This window comes from Hylobates moloch, unplaced genomic scaffold (assembly GCF_009828535.3).
Source record: "Hylobates moloch isolate HMO894 unplaced genomic scaffold, HMol_V3 SCAFFOLD_4, whole genome shotgun sequence".
NCBI classification, from domain to species: Eukaryota; Metazoa; Chordata; class Mammalia; order Primates; family Hylobatidae; genus Hylobates; species Hylobates moloch.
Window position 1 is genome coordinate 103,815,456 of NW_026652279.1, and position 19,040 is coordinate 103,834,495.

The window sequence follows — 19,040 nt, forward strand, 5'->3', positions numbered from 1 at the left end:
AGGGCGAAAGAAGACAGAAAGAGAAAGTGGAATGAGAGGGCATGAGTGCTTCATGATGTCATCACAAGATTTAGCTTCTCATTATGCCACATAAAGAGTGGCAGTTTCTTAGTTCATTTTTGTTGCTTAGAACACCTGAGGCTGGGTGATTTATAAGGAAAATAAATTTATTTCTTACAGTTCTGGATGCTGGGAAGTCCAAGGGCATAGCTGGGCATCTGGCGAGAGCCTTCTTCCTGGCGGGGACTCTCTGCAGAGTCCCAAGGTTACGCAGAGTATCACACGGCAAGGGGGCTGAGCATGCTAATGTGCTAGCTCAGATCTTTCTTTCTTCTCTTGTAAAGCCATCAGTTCCACTCTCATCTTAGCCCATTGATCCATTAACCATTAATCTGTGTATGGAGTAATCCATTCATGCAGGCAGAGCACTCATGACCCAATAGCTTCTTGAAGGCTCTAGGTCTCAACACTGCCATACTGAGGATTGTATTTCAACGTAAGTTTCAGAAGGGACATCAAATTATAATAGACAGTGTCAGTCTTTCTTCATAATTCTTAATGTTTTCTATAGGTCCTGGGAAAGCTTTTCAGATTAGGCTGTTAGCATATCATGTCATTGCATATGATGTGTGCAAATATTTTGAAACATGGATCAAGAAGACACGCTCCACCTATATAGATGAATAGGAGGAAATTTTGTCTTCAGAGAATACAACAAAGAGTGGGCATGTTTTGGAGTTAAACATGAATTTACAGTAAGAATTATACTTACTTTAGCCAAATAATTTTGCAGGACATTCTTTGATTTGGCTAAAAAATGTGTATGATCCAAGACCACAATAATTTTTAGCGTTATAAAAAGATGTGACTAACTTTAGAAAAGTCAGATTTGGATTAGCTTGTACATTCACCATTTGCTACCAAAAAGCCAACATAGAGGACTGTGGTCTATTTCTTAGTTACGTACTAGCTACATTAAGTCACTAATTCCTCAAATATGGAGGTGCCTCTTTATGGATATGCAAAATGTATATTATAAATTTCAGAAGTTATACATTTTATGATATTCCTCTAATAGTCTATCTACAGGGTAATTGCTACAAACCAGTATTTTAGATAATTATACCTGTTCATATTTTCTAAAAAAAAAAAAAAAAGCAATGTAGACAGGAAATTAGTAACAGAGCAACTGAAAATTGGAGTGACTAGATTCTGTGTTGAGATTAATAGTCATGCATGTATGTACAAATAATGTTTTCCCATAGAAGATAATCTTTGTGACTTTGGGTTAGACAAAGCTATCTTAGATTTGACATGATTCATAAAAGAAAAAAATTGATAAATAGGACTTCATCAAATTCAGGATCCTCTGCTCTTCAAAAGTTGCTATTAATACAGTGGAAAAAACAAGTCACAGACTGGGAAGAAATATTTGCAAATCACATGTTAGATAAATATCTTGCATCCAGAATATGTAAACGTCATTTAAGATGCAAAAATAGGAAAACAGACAGTTCGATTTTAAAAATGGACCAAAGATTCAAACAGACATTTCACCAGTGAAGATGTGCACATGAAAAATAAGCAAAGGAAAATGCTCAAAATCAGTAGTCATTAGGGAAATGCACATTAAAACCATAAGGAGATACTATATACCTATTAGAATGCCTAAAATTAAAGTGACTGACTGAATGTTGGTGAGGATGTGAAGCAACTGTTGGCAGCAGACAGGTGGTTGCTTGGGGACAGGTAGTGATTATAAAGGGATGCAAGGAAAGTTTTGAGTGTGGCGAATATGTTCAGTATCTTGACTATGGTAGTGGTTTCATGGCCATATTTGTATGTCAAAACATATCAAAATGTATAATTTATGTGCAGTTTCTAATATGATCACGATATCTCAATAAAGTTGTAAATTTTTTTCCTGTAATGTTGCTCCCTTTGGTTTGTATTTCTGACTTAATTGGTGATAACATAGATTTTATTTCAGGGGTAAATTCTCAAGATATATGACATTTAAAATATACAAAATAATTAGATGATAAATATGGATTTTTAGTCTTTCTGGTATAAATGTCACATAATAAATTTGAATATTTCTGGTAATTTTGCCATGTAGCTAATACTGATATGCACTTACTATAACACTCTCAGCCTCAATAGATTCAAATTATATTAATTTGACTTATTTAGAAATTTATATCATTATGTTTTTCCCCTTTTTAAAAATACCTTTGTTATGAATATGTTTTAATTTTTATTGTTATAAGCAAAACTTTAGTGTGATTTATGGAATAAAAAGGTAGTTATAGAATATAAGTCAGTGTGAATTGCTGGTACATGTTATTTGCTTTCTGTATTGGGATTCCATGTTATGAAGTATCACTAAAAATAAGTGGGCTTTGGGGTGAGACTTGGGGACCTTTTAATTCCTGCTACAGTCAGTGGTGGTAACAGTGTACTTGGTGATGGGGTTTGCCCAGTGTTTACATGGGTCCTGGGCTCGGGTTATGGGAGAGATGATAAAAGATAACCTATTCCCATCCCTGTATATTAAGCTGATACCATGTGGTAGGACATTGAAATGGTGGTTTACACTATAAAAAATGAGTTGCAATTATAAAAACAAAGGCAGAGGAGGGAGGCCTTAGAATGCTGGCATTAAATCTTATTTTTCTTAAGAGTTTGTGCAAAATGGGGCCTGCAGTTTCATTCCAGGAGCACTTTTAGCTGCTGCCACATGAAGCTTATTAAGGGCAAGATTTTCTCCTGACACCTGGCCTTTCTCACCGCTTCCTCTCAGGAGGCCTCTCTTACCATTGCTTCTGTGTGGACTCCAACAGCTATAATTGGTTTAGATGTGCAGCTAGACCCTACCCTAGTCTGAGGCAGTGGTTTTCCACTGTGGCTGCCATTCGAATCACTACATCCTTTCTCACCCATTTCGCCATTGTCACTTCCCTGCCTTAAACATTTCACTAGCTTTTTGCACTTAGAAGAAAAAGCACACTCCCTGTTGTGTCCAGCATATTCTGACTCTTGTCTCCTATAACCTCCTCTCTTGATACAGTCCTACTCCAGCTGTTATTTGTCCTGACAGTGGCTGCAAACACTTATTTACTTCTTACAAGAAGCTCTTATAATTTGATGCCTGGCAAACACTCCCTGGACTTAATAGCATAATGATATCATAATAATAACACTTTCTGCCATCTATTGAATGTTTTCTCTAACCCAGACAGTGTGCTAAGTGCTCTACAGGCATTATCTTATAATTAAGTTAGATGCAACAAGCTTGTGAAGTTGGTATTGTTATTTCTGATTTTTAGGAGAGAAAACTGAGGCGTAGAGTTGGAGTAATTTGTCCAGGTTCATACTGTTATTGTATGCTGGAGCCTGGCTTGAAATCTGTCTGTCTGACTCTAAATTGGTTCTTTGGTACTGACTTTCAAAAGTGTTTTGTTACAATTAAATTGTAATGATTCCATAACAGTTCCAGGAAGACAGTCTTAGAGCAAGCTTTAGAGTAAAATTCTTACTGAAATTCAAAGTAAATATTAATGCAACTTAACTGTCTTATTGGAGACAACAAACTTTTCTCAATATATTATGTCTTTATGGTAGTAAGAAATAATGTCATGTAAAAGTTGAAAATGAACTGTGGAATCAGACAGACAGATATGATCTCAGCACCTGCCATTTATTCATATAGATCTCATTATCATATGTACCAGATAATGTTCTAGGCACTGGAGATATTGTCAGTGTGCGATCCAGTGGGATGATTTAAAATTTTGGTTCTACAAGCTGTTTTTGTCCTGGAGGCTCACTATAGCACTGTAACTCTTTATTGAATGCTGTACAAATGTGATGCATCTTGGACCCTGTCCTAAGGGGGTCTATTTGAGCCAGTGTTGTGACATGGCCTCTAAGGTAATCCTATAGAAAGGCTCTAGTGTAGTTTGCTTTCTTTTTTCCTTTCTTTCTTCTTTCCATCCAATTAAAATGAAACGTTAAATTTAACTTTTTTAGATATAATAAACTCAGGGATCTTATATTCTAATAGGGGTAGCACAATAAACATAGTAAATTACATTATGTGTCAGAAGATGGGGTGGGTAATAAGATCAGGATGGGGGAAAATATGGTGAGCAAGCACAAGTTTCAGTGTGAAACACGCAGTTACTCAGGTGGGTCTCATTGAGATGGTCCAGACCTGAAGGAGGTGAAGGGGTCAGCCAGAGGGATATCTGAGGGAGGTGAGGGGAGGTAGTGCCAGCCTACAGCAGGAGTATGTAGGCCCACTGTAGAAGAACGCAGCCATTGTGATGGAGGAAATCAAGAGAGGGAGACGCTAGATGAGGTCAGAGAGGTTCAAAGTATTTTGCTGGTGAAAACGAAATGAACTAGCATACCTAAGGCACTTAACCAGAGCCTGGCCCAGGGCCACAGAGTCCCTGCCTACCTCTTCCAGCTGCATCTCCCTCTGCTCCCTCTTGCAAACTCTTCACTGCATTTATAACAGAAAGCTCTTTGAAGATGCCCCAAATATCCATGTTGTTTTAACCTTTCTACTTTTGCACACACCTAAAATGCCCTTGCCCCATCTCTTGTCATAAACTCCTTCAAGACCCACCTTGGGCCCTTGTCTGGAAACATTGCTTTGACTCCCTCGGAGGTGAGTTGATGCTTCCTTCTCTGGACCACCTGCATAGTACTGTGTATATGTTAGAAATAACACCTGGCTGATGGTAACTAACATTTAATGAGCACATACTATGCACCATGCACTAAGTCCTTTAACGTGTTTTTCATTTATTTCTCACAACAACCCTATAAGGTATGTCCTATTGTCATCCCCATTTTACAGATGAATAAATAAAGCCATGAAGAAGTTTAGTAACTTGCCTAAGTTTAATAGGCACTTTAGTAGATCATCCAGCTACTAAGTGGTGGCACCAGGAGGTGAACCCAAGGTTTCTGGCTCCAGGACCTATGCTCTTTCGTAATCATACTATACTGCACCTCCACCATACTTACTATATACAAGGCAGTGTGGACATAACACTGTATTGCAAGTATTAGTGTATGTGCATGTGTCTTGCCTATTATTCGTGAATTCTTTGAGGGCAGGGAACCATGTCAAATTCACTTGTGCTCTTTGGGGCTTTGCATATATGCAAAGCTGTGGTGAGAGTAAAATATTCTCTTGTAATTTGTAAGACATGAGAAATATTATTCAAAATGTTAATGAAAATGCACCATTGGTTCTGAATTTCATTTGGTTTTGAATTTCATTTTAATCGTGTCATTGTGCTTCTGCTTCTCTCTAGACCAGTATTAAAGAGGGACAGCTATTGAAGCAAACCAGTTCTTTCCAAAGGTGGAAAAAGCGATACTTCAAACTTCGAGGCCGCACCCTTTACTATGCAAAGGACTCAAAGGTAACTCACGAGAATACTAGTTTCAAGCATTTGAGGCTGTGGATGGATGTAAAATTTTGTTTCTGTAAGCTCTTTTTGTCTTGGAAGCGCACTATAGCATTATGCTCTTATATGAATTCAATATAAATGTGATCCATCGGGGACCCCATCCCAAGCAGGTCTATTTGAGTCAGTCCCATAACATGTCCCTAAGAATAATCTTTTAGGAAGGCTCTAGTGTAGTTTCATTTCTTTCTTCCTTTCTTCTTTCTTTCCAATTAAAATAAAACATTAAATGTAACCTTATTAGATGTAATAAACGCAACATCCTGGGTTTCCACCTTTTACCTTGTAAGTCTTTCCCTGACCGAGAGAGAGAGAGAGAGAGAGAGAGCTGCTGTAGTTGCTATAAGAATTCATGCTCTGTGTTCAGACAAGAGCTCATATCCCACTTCCAGCATATTCCAATGGAGTGGCTGTGGACAGCATGTGTTGCTGAGAGGAGGCTTAAAGGAGAAAATACACATCAAGAGCTTCCATAGTACCTGATATGAAATAATCACTCCAGTATGCTAGCAATTAGGAATACAAATCATATTGAAATCAAATCAAGACTTAAAATATCTTTTATATAACCATTGAATCAAATAATAATAATATAGTTTTGGGAGAAGCAATTTGTAAAAACTCGTATTTTAGTATTCAAAAATAAATTAAGATTTCTGGCTACTGTGCCAGTTGAATAATTAATTATTTTCATTTTTATAAATGTATGCTCCTGATATAATTGGTAGAGTTGTACACCAGCAGGTAAAAACAAGCAAACAAACCTAATTCTAAGTTTATGTATCTATAGAAGTAATAACCATGTAAAATAATCTTATTTTACAAGTCATTATGTTCAGAATTGTCCCTGATCTGGCTCCATCCTGATTTTTCACATTTATCTCTAGACAGCATTGGCTATTTGACAGCCTCCAGTTTGGGCTCATGCTACCATCACTAGGATGACTTTTCCTTTTCCATCTGCACTTGACAAAGTTCCCTGTTTTCTTCCAGATCCCCTCAAATAGTCCTTATTCCATGATTCACAAAGAGAGTCCAGTTTTCTGCTGGATAAATCATTTGTGACCTTCTATAGCATTTAATTGTATTTCTTCTCTTTTAATTGTCTATCTTACCTTAAAGTTAGTTGTGTCTATTTAATCTCCTGTGCTAGACTGTAGGTTCCTTCCAGTCAACAAACAAGTCTTACAGTCACATTGGTTGAACTGAAGTAGACTAGTTCTACAGTCTACTTCAGTTTCAAGTCTAGCTGTCAACTACTTCAAGTTCTAGTTTCTGCAGTTGTCGCGGTGCACCGTTATGCCTGCCTTGCTGGAAGAACACTGAATGAGCATGAACAATGAGTGACTAAAAGTGGGAAGCTTACATTTATTGACTAGGATTTCCTACTTGCTACCTTGGATGTTAAGAGCATACAAAAAGGGTCATCTGCTACTTGCAAAGCAAATTCATTACCTCATTTGAATGCATAGTTATAGATGAGGAAAATAAGGTTCAGAAGGTTCAGTTACTTGTCATGAGCTAAGCCAGGACTAGTTCTCAGCTCTCACCTTGCAAACCTGGAAAGAATGATATTGCCTCTGCCTCCCTGGCAGAGCTGTTACAAGCTTCAGAGAGATTGCATTGTGCATGTGTATGCCACACACTCAGCAGGTTCCCCATAAGTGGTAGCTGTTATGCTTCCAGAGAGCACAGAACATTTGCGTTGAAACAGTGTTCCCAGGGCATCTCTAAAGTCCTTTTCAGTTGGGGATTTATGGATTAGTTGTACTTAATGCTTTTATTTTTCCTTTCTAGGAAGAAATTGCAGAGAGTACCACCAACTTAACTTTTTTCCCCCCATTTTCTATTCCTAATTCCTGTATTGAAAAAATGTATTGAAGAGCATTGAGTTAGGTTTTCTTCTAATGTCTTTATATGTTTTTTTCATTAACAGTCTCTGATATTTGATGAAGTTGACCTCTCAGATGCTAGTGTAGCTGAAGCAAGCACGAAAAATGCTAACAACAGCTTCACGGTATGGTTTTATTCTGCTAACTCCCTTCTCAAAAGTTATAGAATGACCTTTCTTAAGCGTGTACAGAATGCTCTGTTCAATTACAAACTGTTGCTAACTTATGCATGTTGGAGTTCCTACCAACACAATCAACTTTAAATACACTGTATCTTCTAACACCCAGTACCAGTTATGACTCAGTTAACCTGAGGTTAAATATACTTTTTAAAAATTTTATAATTTTTCCCTTTTAATTTTAGTGCTTTAAGTTTTTCACCTCCTTTAAATTAATACTTCAATTAATTCCATTGTTCTTGAATATTTAAAAAGTTTATTTACCTTCAGTCTTAAAAATAATATTTTCTCCATGTAGCCTACTTTCACTCCATTTCACCCCAGTTGCCATCGTTCAGGCAGTTGCCGTAGTTCAGGGCTTCACTTCTCACTTAGGTAATTCATTCGGCAGCTCTGTTCCAGTTTCTTCTTTTCTGATCACAGATCACATTGCTTAAAAAGACCTCACTGGTTCCACATTGCCTGCAAATGGCATCCCCAACTCAGTCTTCAGATCTTGTAAGATCATGTCTCAGCATTCTAGTATTACCAGACAATTAATTTGTCCTTCTCTGTCCCACCAGTGCAGCAATTCTACCCATGCCTGTGCTTTTCCTGTTCCCTCTGACTTCAGTGATTCCTCCCCCATCTATCACTGTGGGAATCCTACCAATTCTTCAAAGCTTATTTCAGATAACCCATTTTTTTCCAGCTTCTTTCATTCACAAAGTATGGATTGAGTTCTCACCATGTGTTAAGCACAAGAAATTCAGAGGTGAATGTGTATGTATATAATTTCCCTCAAGATATTCCTGACGTCGTTCAGCCCAATTTCATGTGGGCTACTTTTTAAAACTACATACTCCCTAGGTCTTCAAAGGTGCATTGTTCTTGCTGTGTTGTCACTCCCATCCACACTCCCAGTCCTCCCTGGAAAGCTACCACTCCTGACAGCAGCGTGCAGTGTCCATCCCCTAGGCATGCCAGGGCAGGGGAGACAGACTGCTAAACAGGTGTACAGCAGTGCCGTGATAGAGGTGAGCACTGGTAGGGATTGGGGGAAGAGAGGACACAAATGAATTCAGATGTTGCCTTATTGATTTATGGGCATGTGGGATAATTCATAGTGTAAATATTCCTCCCCATCTCCCCTGATCCCCAGGGAGAGTTTAGTTTGAGAAGAGGAAAGCCAAGAATGGAGTCCTGGGAAAATGTTAAAATTCAAGGTTTAACCAATAAAGACTGATAGGATTCTTAAGTAAAGGAGAATCAGGAGTCAGTGATGTTATAAAAAACCAAGCAGAAGAGAGTTTTAAGACAGATGCTTTGACACGTCCTATACTGTAGAGAGGTCAAGTCAAAGAAGAATTGAAAAGTGATAGTTCAATTTGTTAACTTGGAGGTCATTTGGTCCCATTGATGTGAGTAGTTTCAGTGTGGGGCAGGCTAGGGGCAGGCATTAGGCTGTACTGTGAATGCAAAGTGAAAGGCAGGCAGAGACAAGGTAGGTAACTGTTTTCTAAAAGCTTGGCTGTTAAAAGGAGAACAGAGATAGCTAGTAAAATGTTTCGGCCAGAAGAGAATTTTAGTTTTGTTGTTGTTCGTTTGTTGGGTTTTAAAAATGATTTTGAATGCATTTATATGAAGAGAGGAGGAATAGTTAGAACCGAAAGTTGAAGACTCAGGAGAGAGAGGGAATGACCGATGAAGCATGATTGCTGAGTAAGCTGACGGGTGTAGGAATCAGAGCGCAGGTTAAGAATCAGCGTTGAACGGGAGACAGAAAGCTTACAGAGGCAGGTGTGGCCAGGAAGTTTATATATTTCAAAACCAAATACTGTTTTCTCATTGAAATTGAAGGATAAGGTTATCTGCTGTGAGTGAAAGTTGAGGATGGTTAATAGCGGCTTCTGTAGAAAAAGATAATCGAAACTGAACAGGGACCTATAAATGATTACTAAGTAGTGAGTGGTGTCTACCAAAGATTGGAGATCAAGTTTAGTAATGTCGCTACTCCCTCTGCTTATAACATTTTCTTTAAGTGGGAATAGAGAACAAACAAATGAATTGATCCAGGGTTGGTGGTTTATAGGGCATATTGGACAGAAAGAGAAAGGGAGAGATTGCTAGATATTTGAGGGATTGATAACTCATCCATCTCCCTGCTCTTCTCAGTTTTTGAGACTACAATACAAAGAGTAGGGGACAGCTTTGGCTGAACAGGATCCAACAACCACTAAATACAGAGCTTCTGATGAATTGTTGGAGAGCTAAGGCCAAAACCTTGTTTATTCCTTCTTTCTTGCACTTGAAGGTGGGGTAGGGTGAGGTAGACAGAACTTCACCAGTCCTATTAGTAGGATTAGCCACTTGCTTTTCCCTGGGCAGTGAAGAATAATCCTCTTTCTGCTGGAGCCTCATGGAGGGTGAATAAGTTTTCCCCCCAGTCAACATTTATTTGTTTTTTAATGCTTTTTATTTTTTTAATGACACATAATGACTGTACATATTTATAGGATACATAGTGATGTTTCGATATATGCAATGTACAGTGATCAGATCAAGGTAATTAGGATATCCATCATCTCAAACATCAACCATTTCTTTGTGTTGCACACATTCAGTATTCTCCTGTGGCTATTTGAAGCTATGTAATATATTATTGTTAACTATAGTCATCCTACGGTGCTATAGAACACTAAAAATTATTCTTCCTATTTAGCTAGAATTTTGTATCCTTTAAGAGTTTAATCTGAAAGAGGGTTTCAGAATTTAAGATTTGAAGCATGCATTAATTTCAGGTGAAGACAAGGTCTGGGGTTTTGGAGTAGGAAATTATTCAAATCCTTATACAGGTCTTTCTTGGCCCTTCAACTGGGCATGTGATCTCTCCTGTAGTGTCTTTCTTACAGAATTTATCATATGCTGCCTTATACTTAGTTAAATATTTATTTTTGACCAGGCACAGTGGCTCACACCTGTAATCCCAACACTTTGAGAGGCTGAGGCAGGAGGATTACTTGAGGCCAGGAGTTTGAGACCAGCCTGAAGAACATAGATTCCCATCTCTACAACAAATACAAAAATTAGCTGGGTATGGTGGCATGTACCCATAGTCCCAGCCACTCAGGAGGCTGATTGCTTGAGCAGTTCGTGGCTCTAGTAAGCTATGATCCCAGCCTGGGAAACAGAGTGAGACCCTGTCTAAAAAGAATTTTCTTTTGGCTGGGCGTGATGGCTCATGCCTGTAATCCCAGCACTTTGGGAGGCTGAGGTGGGCGGATCATGAGGTCAGGAGATCGAGACCATCCTGGCTAACATGGTGAAACCCCGTCTCTGCTAAAAAAAAAAAATACAAAAAATTAGTTGGGCGTGGTGGCACGTGCCTGTAGTCCCAGCTACTCGGGTGGCTGAGGCAGGAGAATCGCTTGAACCCGGGAAGTGGAGGTTGCAGTGAGTCAAGATTGTGCCACTGCACTCCAGCCTGGGTGACAGAGCAAGACTTTTTCTCAAAAAAAAAAAAAAAAAAAATTTTTTTTTTTACTATCTATTTTTATTATAACCTCCTTGAGGATGGGGACTCTGTCATACCTTTTTATCTCATGGTGCCTTATCCATAAGTATTTGTTGATTTTAACTAATAAGATGAAAGTCTATTTTAGGCATGAGAAGACTTTTTGTTGAAATATTTTCAAGAAATTTCTTCATTCAACCAAATACTATTTTTTTAGTTTATTGGACTAGAAATACAGGGACTGGTTGGGCACAGTGGCTCACGCCTATAATGCCGGCATTTTGGGAGGCTGGTGGTAGGCTCTCATGAAGCCAGGAGTTTGAGACCAGCCTGGGGAACATAGTGAGACCCCCCTTCTCTACAAAAAAACACACAAAAATTAGCCAGGTGTAGTGGTGCGTGCCTGTAGTGCCAGCTATTCTGGAGGCTGAGATGGGAGGATCGCTTGAGCTCTGGAGTTTGAGGTTGCAGTGAGCTATGATTGCACCACTGCTCTCCAGCCTGGACAACAAAGTGATTCCCTGTCTCTAAAACAAAACAAAACAAAATAAAAGAACAAAGACACAAAAACAAATGTAGGGACTAAAAAGTTAGGCAGATTGCTTAGGGTTTTAGAGCAAATGAATTTGGTAGAACTTTCCAGGGTATAAAATGGAGCAAGAGACATGTTTTCAACCAGTGATTAACAAACCTTCCTCTCTTTTATCTTACCTTCCTCAATTATTGTGACTGCTACTGATGCTGTTATTGTGGCTGGTTTGTGTCAGAGGCTAATGGTGTAGTTTGATGTATTATGGCTGGAGGATCCAGGAATGGCCAAATTCTACTTCATTTCAGCCATCCCTCCTCTTGCTGAAGTTTCTAAGGGTAATATATTGACAAAGTACACTAGTAGATGGAAACTACGTAAATGGTAAATGGAAAATGGAAAACCTGTGCTTTGCCTGAAAACCCAGTGCTGAACTCTCTGGTAAAATGGGTTCTAGAGATCAGGGCAGTGACTGACCTAGCCTAGGAAGTTCCTCAGTGTCATTTCCATGACGTTCAGTTGGTATTCAATTGGTATGAATGAGTCACTAAGGCCGGCCAGGCTTCGAGGGGGGCCACAGACATTAAGACAGTCATGTCAAAGGATTTGGGTCATGATTTAAAACCTACGCACAGTATGATAACTCTTCCTTTCTTGTGCAGTCTCTCACTCCCATCTCTGGAGTTAATAACTTTGTATTTTTAGCTATCTAAATTGCCTCAGGTATTCTATTAGTTTTCTATTGCTGTATAACAACCAACCACAAACTTAGTGGCTTAAAAAAAATGCCCATTTATCTCAGTTTTTATAGGCCACACAGTATTGCTAGATTCTTCTGCTCCAGGTCTTACAATATAAATAAATAGATGTGGGTTGGGCAGGGTGGCTCATGTCTGGAATCCCTACACTTTGGGAGGCTGAGGTGGGCGGGTCACTTGAGGTCAGGAGTTTGAAACCAGCCTGGCCAAAATGGTGAAACCCTGTCTCTACTAAATACAAAAATTTGCTGGGCGTGGTGGCTCATGCCTGTAATCCCAGCACTTTGGGAGGCCCAGGCAGGTGGATCGCTTGAGGCTAGGCGAACCCCCCTGTCTACTAAATATACAAAAATTAGCTGGACGTATTGGTGCATGCCAGTAGTCCCAGCTACTTGGGAGGCCGAGGCAGGAGAATTGCTTGAACCTGGGAAGTGGAGGTTGCAGTGAGCCAAGATCGTGCCACTGCACTCCAGCCTGGGCAACAGGGCAAGACTCTGTCTCAAAAAAAAGAAAGAAATAGGTATGATAAATTTATATATATACTTGTATTGACTCCAATTGAGCTAATTTTAGCCATAGTTTGAGTTTATGATTTCACAAGTGTCTTCTGCCATAATAAAACTTACTAACAATGAAAGTATTTTTTTGTGATTTTAGGTGACAGTGATGTGATCAGGGAATGGAAAAGGACAGTTTCTGACAGGATTTAGGTTAATGTTTATTAATATATTTGTAGTTCAAGCCAGGCATGGTGGCTCATGCCTGTAATCCCAACACTTTGGGAGGCCAAGGTGGGAGAATCACTTGAGCCCAAGAGTTCAAGACCAGCCTGGGCAACATGGCGAAACCCCATCTCTACAAAAAATGAAAAAATTAACTGAGCATCGTGGTGCATGCCTGTAGTCAAAGCTACTCAGGAGGCTGAGGTGGGAGGATCTCTTGAGCAGAGGTTGCAGTGAGCCAAGATTGCACCACTGTATCCAGTCTGGGTGACAGAGAAAGACACTGTCTCAAAAAAAAAGAGAGCGAGAAAAAGAAAAAATAATAATTTATTTGTAGTTTAAGTTCTACCATGGCATTTTCTATGATTGTTAAATCAATAAAGTGTTCTTTTTTTGTTGTTCATTTAAAAAAATTCACTTAAAAAATTTGATTGCTATCTGCATGGTGTTTTGGAAGTTTCATTTTTATCTTTAACATAGCCCTATGCTGTATGTGAATGTATTCCTCCCAGATGAGGCTCGAGAGAATTGATCTCCTTTTGGTCACACTGGTGCCACCCTGGGAAAGGGCTCTCAGACCTCCTGATGTTTAATCCAAGGCTCTTTCCAATCAGACAGAGTCCTTTCTATCTGAGTAGTCTCTGCCTCTGCTGTTCTCTTTCTTCCTCAAACACTGCTCTCTTTTCTCACTAATCAGGATATGTCTATCCCCAGATTTTTTTTTTTATTTATCCGATTTGTAGAGAATAGGAGCTTAGACCATGAAACTCAAACAGCCTGGGTTTGGGTCCTGACTTGGCTACATCCAGTTATGTGACCTTGGACAAATTGGTTAACCTTTCTAAATCCCAGTTTCCTCACCAGTCATTGAGAATAACAAGAGTACCTGCCTCATAGGATTATAAGGATTAAATTAAATGTGATAATACACCACAATACCTGCAGTTTAATAAAAGTGGCAGTTATTTTCCCGAGTTTATCATCTCCCTATTTCCAAGTAGCAGTATGTTGCCAGTTCCTAAAAGTTTGGGAATTTGGAAGAAGAATGTGGATGAACTTTATCTTGAGAAGACATTCCATGCTGCTTATCTTTCAGAGATATAGCAAAGATTTATTTCCACTTTTATCTCATATTAATAACTATGACTGGGAATAATAAATGAAATTATAATCTGACCTTGTTAGGTAAATGTTATTTGCAAAATAAGAGCCATTTAATGATATAAAAGTCATCACATCACATGGTATATGTTAAGCTTTCAAAGCATGCTGTTCAAATGACCGTTTTCTTTAAATTTTAATGAAGATTAGGCTAAATCTTAAATGAGTCACAATTTTAAAGAAATTATTGTACTGGTATTGTTAAAACTTCTTATGGAAGTTTGCTAGAGAAAGTAGCATGGTTTTTTATTTGTTTGTTTGAAGTAGAAACAAATACATAGGTAATTTATTTCATTTATTTAACCACCCGTAACATTTTCAGGGGCACCCTGTAGGTGTGTGTGAAATTTCATGGGTACTGCACACCCACACGGGCTTACTCGGTTGATGAAATACAGGCACCCTCTGGTAACACTTATATTTAGAACTAAATGATCACTGGAACAAAAAGGGATTTTAGTTCAGGGGTCACTTGCCACAGCAGATGTGACTGAAGTTTATTAGCATTAGATTATGATTCTTTCTACGAGGGTTTAAAAGGTCTACATAAAAAGACACCAATAAACATGAGAACATACTCTTATGGCACATCAAATATCAGAAATTATGCATTCATAATATAATTGAAATGAGCAGGATGGGTTTTAGTGGTACAGAACAAAATGTTCTTAAGAATTCCTTTAATGTTTCCTTTCTATTTATTCTGCTTTTCCCTTAGCTTCCTCTCAGTTAATATAGTTTACTTCATCTCTCTCTTAGAGGGAGATCACATCCTTTGAACTTAAAAAGCTGTCAGTTTATTTTTCTCCATTAATCTATCAATATTTACTTACAAAGGAAATAACTAAAAGCTACTTTCTTTTCATATCACTTGTGAATGCACACACACAAAAAGTATTTAGATTATCACCTGAATAATCACTGACAAGTAAGTTGCCTACCTTATTTGATATTTGTTGTAACTATTATATTTGTTCTGAATGCTTTATGTCTGATAACTCATTCAATTCTTTATATGAATCCTGGAGTGTAATAATTATTGTGATTCCCATTTGATAGATGAAGAATCTGAAACAGAGAGGCTAACCTCTAATAATATAATGACTAGAATCTGAACCTGTCTACATCATCTGGCCTCAGTTTGTATCTTCATGACTTTGCTATGCTGCGTCTTTATTGTGGAGTTTTAAATAAATGTGGTTTAGATAGTATTCCTCTAACTGGTTTTTACATGTTCAGTTGTTTTTCTACAAGTCAAGCAGAGTTTTATGCTGCATCACCAGATGAACAGCAAGCACTTGCTGGTCAGACTACAAATTTAGAATATTTCATTGTATTTTGGCACTGTACTTTAAAGAGAAATGTTGACTAAAGAGCTCACAGAGGATGGTAACCAATATTATAAAAAAGGTCTGGGAATCCTGGGATTGATTGGCATTTAAGGGCACTCTTTATTTTAAGAATTTGGAAAAATGTGACAGATGTGTTTTTAATATTTGAGGCGTTATCATATAGGAGAGGCTGTAGACAGGTTTTGTGTTACTGCAGTGTGCAGGACCCGCGGTTCAATTTGTGGAGGAATAATTCAAGCTCAGTATAACAGAGAACTTTCTAACTTGAGTCATCTGATAGAACAGGCCCCTTGTGAGGTAATAGCTCTTCCCATTATTAGAAATCTTTAGTCATCTCATTCCCTGTGAGCTGAAAGGGGCCTTCAAGAAGAGAGTTCTCAGAGCAGACTCAGCTTCAAGTGCTGAAATGAATTTCTCAAGGTTAGATGGCTAATAGCAGGGCACAGCTAATATGGAATTCAGGGCTCTCAGCTCTTGATGTTTGTTGGGAATAGGCAAAGAAGAGTGGATTTAGAGACTGCTGGGCACTATGCTAGACACTTTACACATGGAGGCTCATTATACCACACAGCAAGAGCTAAATGACCATCTTTCTAGAATGCAGTTGGGGAGATCTTTGCACAGTGTGTGCATGTGAGAGGGGGTGAGGAGAGATGGTGGAAACTGAAATTTCCTTGCAGATGCAAAGACTGTGTCTTCTTTACCACTGAATCCTCAAGGCTAACACAGTGCCTGGCACAGAGGGAAACCTAATAAATATTTGTTGGGTAAATGAAGGGATATGTCCTTGTTGGATGAATGAATTAGTGACATTTGTAAACTGTAGTGGGTTTTTTTGGACCAAAAGTATTAGGTCATGTTTTGGCTAAGAGAACAGTTTTCTAACCCCTCCCTATGATATTGGTTTATATATATTATACCCATAAATTCTTGCACCCTTATTGAAATATTTATGTAATGACTTAAGACTATTTTATACCATGTTTATAAACATGCTTCTTGCCTTTCATTAATCATTGCAGTGGTCCCACCTTTGCTTATATAATTATTAGATGACTGATAGCAGCAAACCTCATATTTTAACATTTATATTAGTTAAAATATTTTATAGCACTCTAAAATGATGCCATATTAATGCAATTTAAGTGGTTGTGTTTTTTGCCTTTTAAAACTAATTTAAGTACAATTTAGATGGCTTTATACTCTGAAAGCTGATAATTTATGTTAAGTTTAAAATTCATATTCCTTTTTCTATATCTTAGAAATTAGGGGCTTTTAGAAATGAAATATCTTATCTTTGTTTCTGTGGGTGTTTCAGATTTATCTTTTTATTTAGTGATATAGCATCTTTTCCAAGACTAACCCAGAGAAATAGCTCTTAAGGTTATTATGGGCTTCCTCACACCAAAGTCCTAGGCCGTAAGAAACCATTGGTCCTTTTGTAGCTAGACGAAAATCTTGGGGTGAAGATAAGGTGTGGAAGAAGAACAGAACCTGTGTCTCCCCCTTCACTAGTAGCCTTCCAGAAATCTTTCAAGTGGGCGTTCTAAAGTAAGGCAAGACCCAGTGAGCATGGCCTCGGTTCTTCTCCCAACTCTGGAGCTCTGGGAACCTAGGGCTTGCTTGCAAAATCAGACTGGGGAGTCCCAGGACATAGATCAGTTTCATCAAAGGGTCCGAGGTGGTTAATAGACACTATCAATAGGTTGGGAGAGGGCACTTGTCATCGAAAGAGCTGTGTCGGACGTTCAATCAGGGTGTCATGATCATTTGCCGTGCCTGGTGTTACCGTGTTCCCCTTGCCCTTACTGAAGATCCATGACTCAGGGAAAATATAGTGCTCCTGCTCAGTAACCTTCAACCTGCTGCCTCCAGTACTTTTTCTGTCCTGTTCTGTCGCACAGCAGCCCACTGCCCATCTATCTGTCCACTTCCAGGACTGCCCTTAGAATTCATTCATTCATTTACTTAACAAATATTTATCGAGAGTTCATTATATATAGCAGACATTTGTGCTAGATTCTGGGTATGCAGTGCTAAATTAAAAAAGTTGGCCACTGAGTACCAAATTTTTTTAAAGTTTTTACTTGAATTTAAACAAATTTAAAGGCTGTGCTGCCTGCCTTCAGGGATAGGTCCCTGTCTTTAAAGTATGTGGCCTTGTGAAAAGGATTATTTGGATACCAAAAACAAGGAACTCACCTCCCAACTGAGACTGGAAACTGTGCCATCACAGGGGCCCAAGTTATAGGAAAGAGTTGGGGGTGGGGGGCGGGGAGGGGCGGAATTACAATCTTCTTAGAACTTGAGGCCCAGACCATTCAGGATTCCATAAACAAACTTCTGTGAGACTAGTTCATCTGCTCTTCTCCACAAACGTGCCCCCCTCCCAGTATTTCTGAGGCCAAACCCTGGCCACCGTGTAGAACTTTTTATCCCTTAGTCTGAATATCTGTGTTTTATGAAGCTGGTTTCCTAGGTAGCCTTTAGCCTTTGGCACCTTGTGGATTGCCAGTGGCAGACTGCTGTCACATGAAACCCTTAGCCAGTTATAACCTTGTATCATGGAGGACTGACCTTCCCAGTGTATGTGCCATGTTGTAGCTCCCAGTGCATGGCCACGTGCTGCACCGCCTCCTGGTCTTGGGGCTGGTTATAAATCTGCAGTTCACTTATGTGTGCCTATACAAGGCCTTTTACAGACTCCAAATAGATGGTCCCGAGCTGATACTGTCATTGTCACCATGATCCTGGAGATACAGCCCGTAGCTGTGTGGAAGTAAATTTCTAAAACCTGTCTCTTCTGAGAGTTACTGCATGAAAACAGGCAAGGGTGGGTCAAGTTTTGGACCAGCAGCCCAAATTCCACCAACCGCCCTATTATACAGAGGATTCTAAGCTATGCAGACTGCTATGAAAGGTTTATTCTTCTTTTGCCCACCTGACTGATATGCTGATGTAGTTTTTGAAGAAGGGCTGTGGAATTTACCTAGACTTCACTGTGGTCTTGATGTGGCTGAAGTGTTTCGTTGAAGGCTCTTTAGTCCTGTACTCATTTAGATTGACTCTCACTTCTGGTCCCTTTTTGTGGTGCAGACTAAAGCCTCAAACTCTGTAAAAGACAATGGCTTGTCTCATGTAAGTACCTGGAATAGGGGCCTAATACGGGAAAATAAGCTACTGGCAGTAAAATTATTTTTTAAATTCCCACTATAAATATCTGCATATTAGCAAAAGAGAGTCTGATACACAATAACCATCTCATTGAAACACCAGAGCTCTGAAGAGTTTTAATATCTTGACAGTTCTCTCCTGGCTAGCATGATGGAGTTCTGTTTGCTAAGATTTTTTTATGTTCCATAACCTCCTTGAAAGCCAGAATCCTTGGTGTTAACTATAGTTTCTTAACTATACCTGTTAAGGAATAAGGTATGGTAGGGAGGCATGGTGCTCAAACTCTCTGGA

At 38.9% G+C, this 19,040-nt stretch overlaps 1 protein-coding gene across 3 annotated transcripts in view; it reads left to right on the top strand.

The window, feature by feature from the left end:
* DGKH (diacylglycerol kinase eta) overlaps positions 1-19,040 on the top strand; it is a 193,962-nt gene that overhangs the window by 87,420 nt on the left and 87,502 nt on the right. For 2 of the 3 annotated variants that reach the window (XM_032150777.2, XM_032150772.2), the window contains exons 3-4: positions 5,334-5,444; positions 7,426-7,506. In XM_032150777.2, coding sequence (XP_032006668.1) covers positions 5,334-5,444; positions 7,426-7,506 — 192 coding nt within the window. Of the gene's footprint in view, positions 1-5,333; positions 5,445-7,425; positions 7,507-15,690; positions 15,996-19,040 lie in introns of those variants that run through there. The other variant, XM_058437830.1, reaches the window with a different exon arrangement.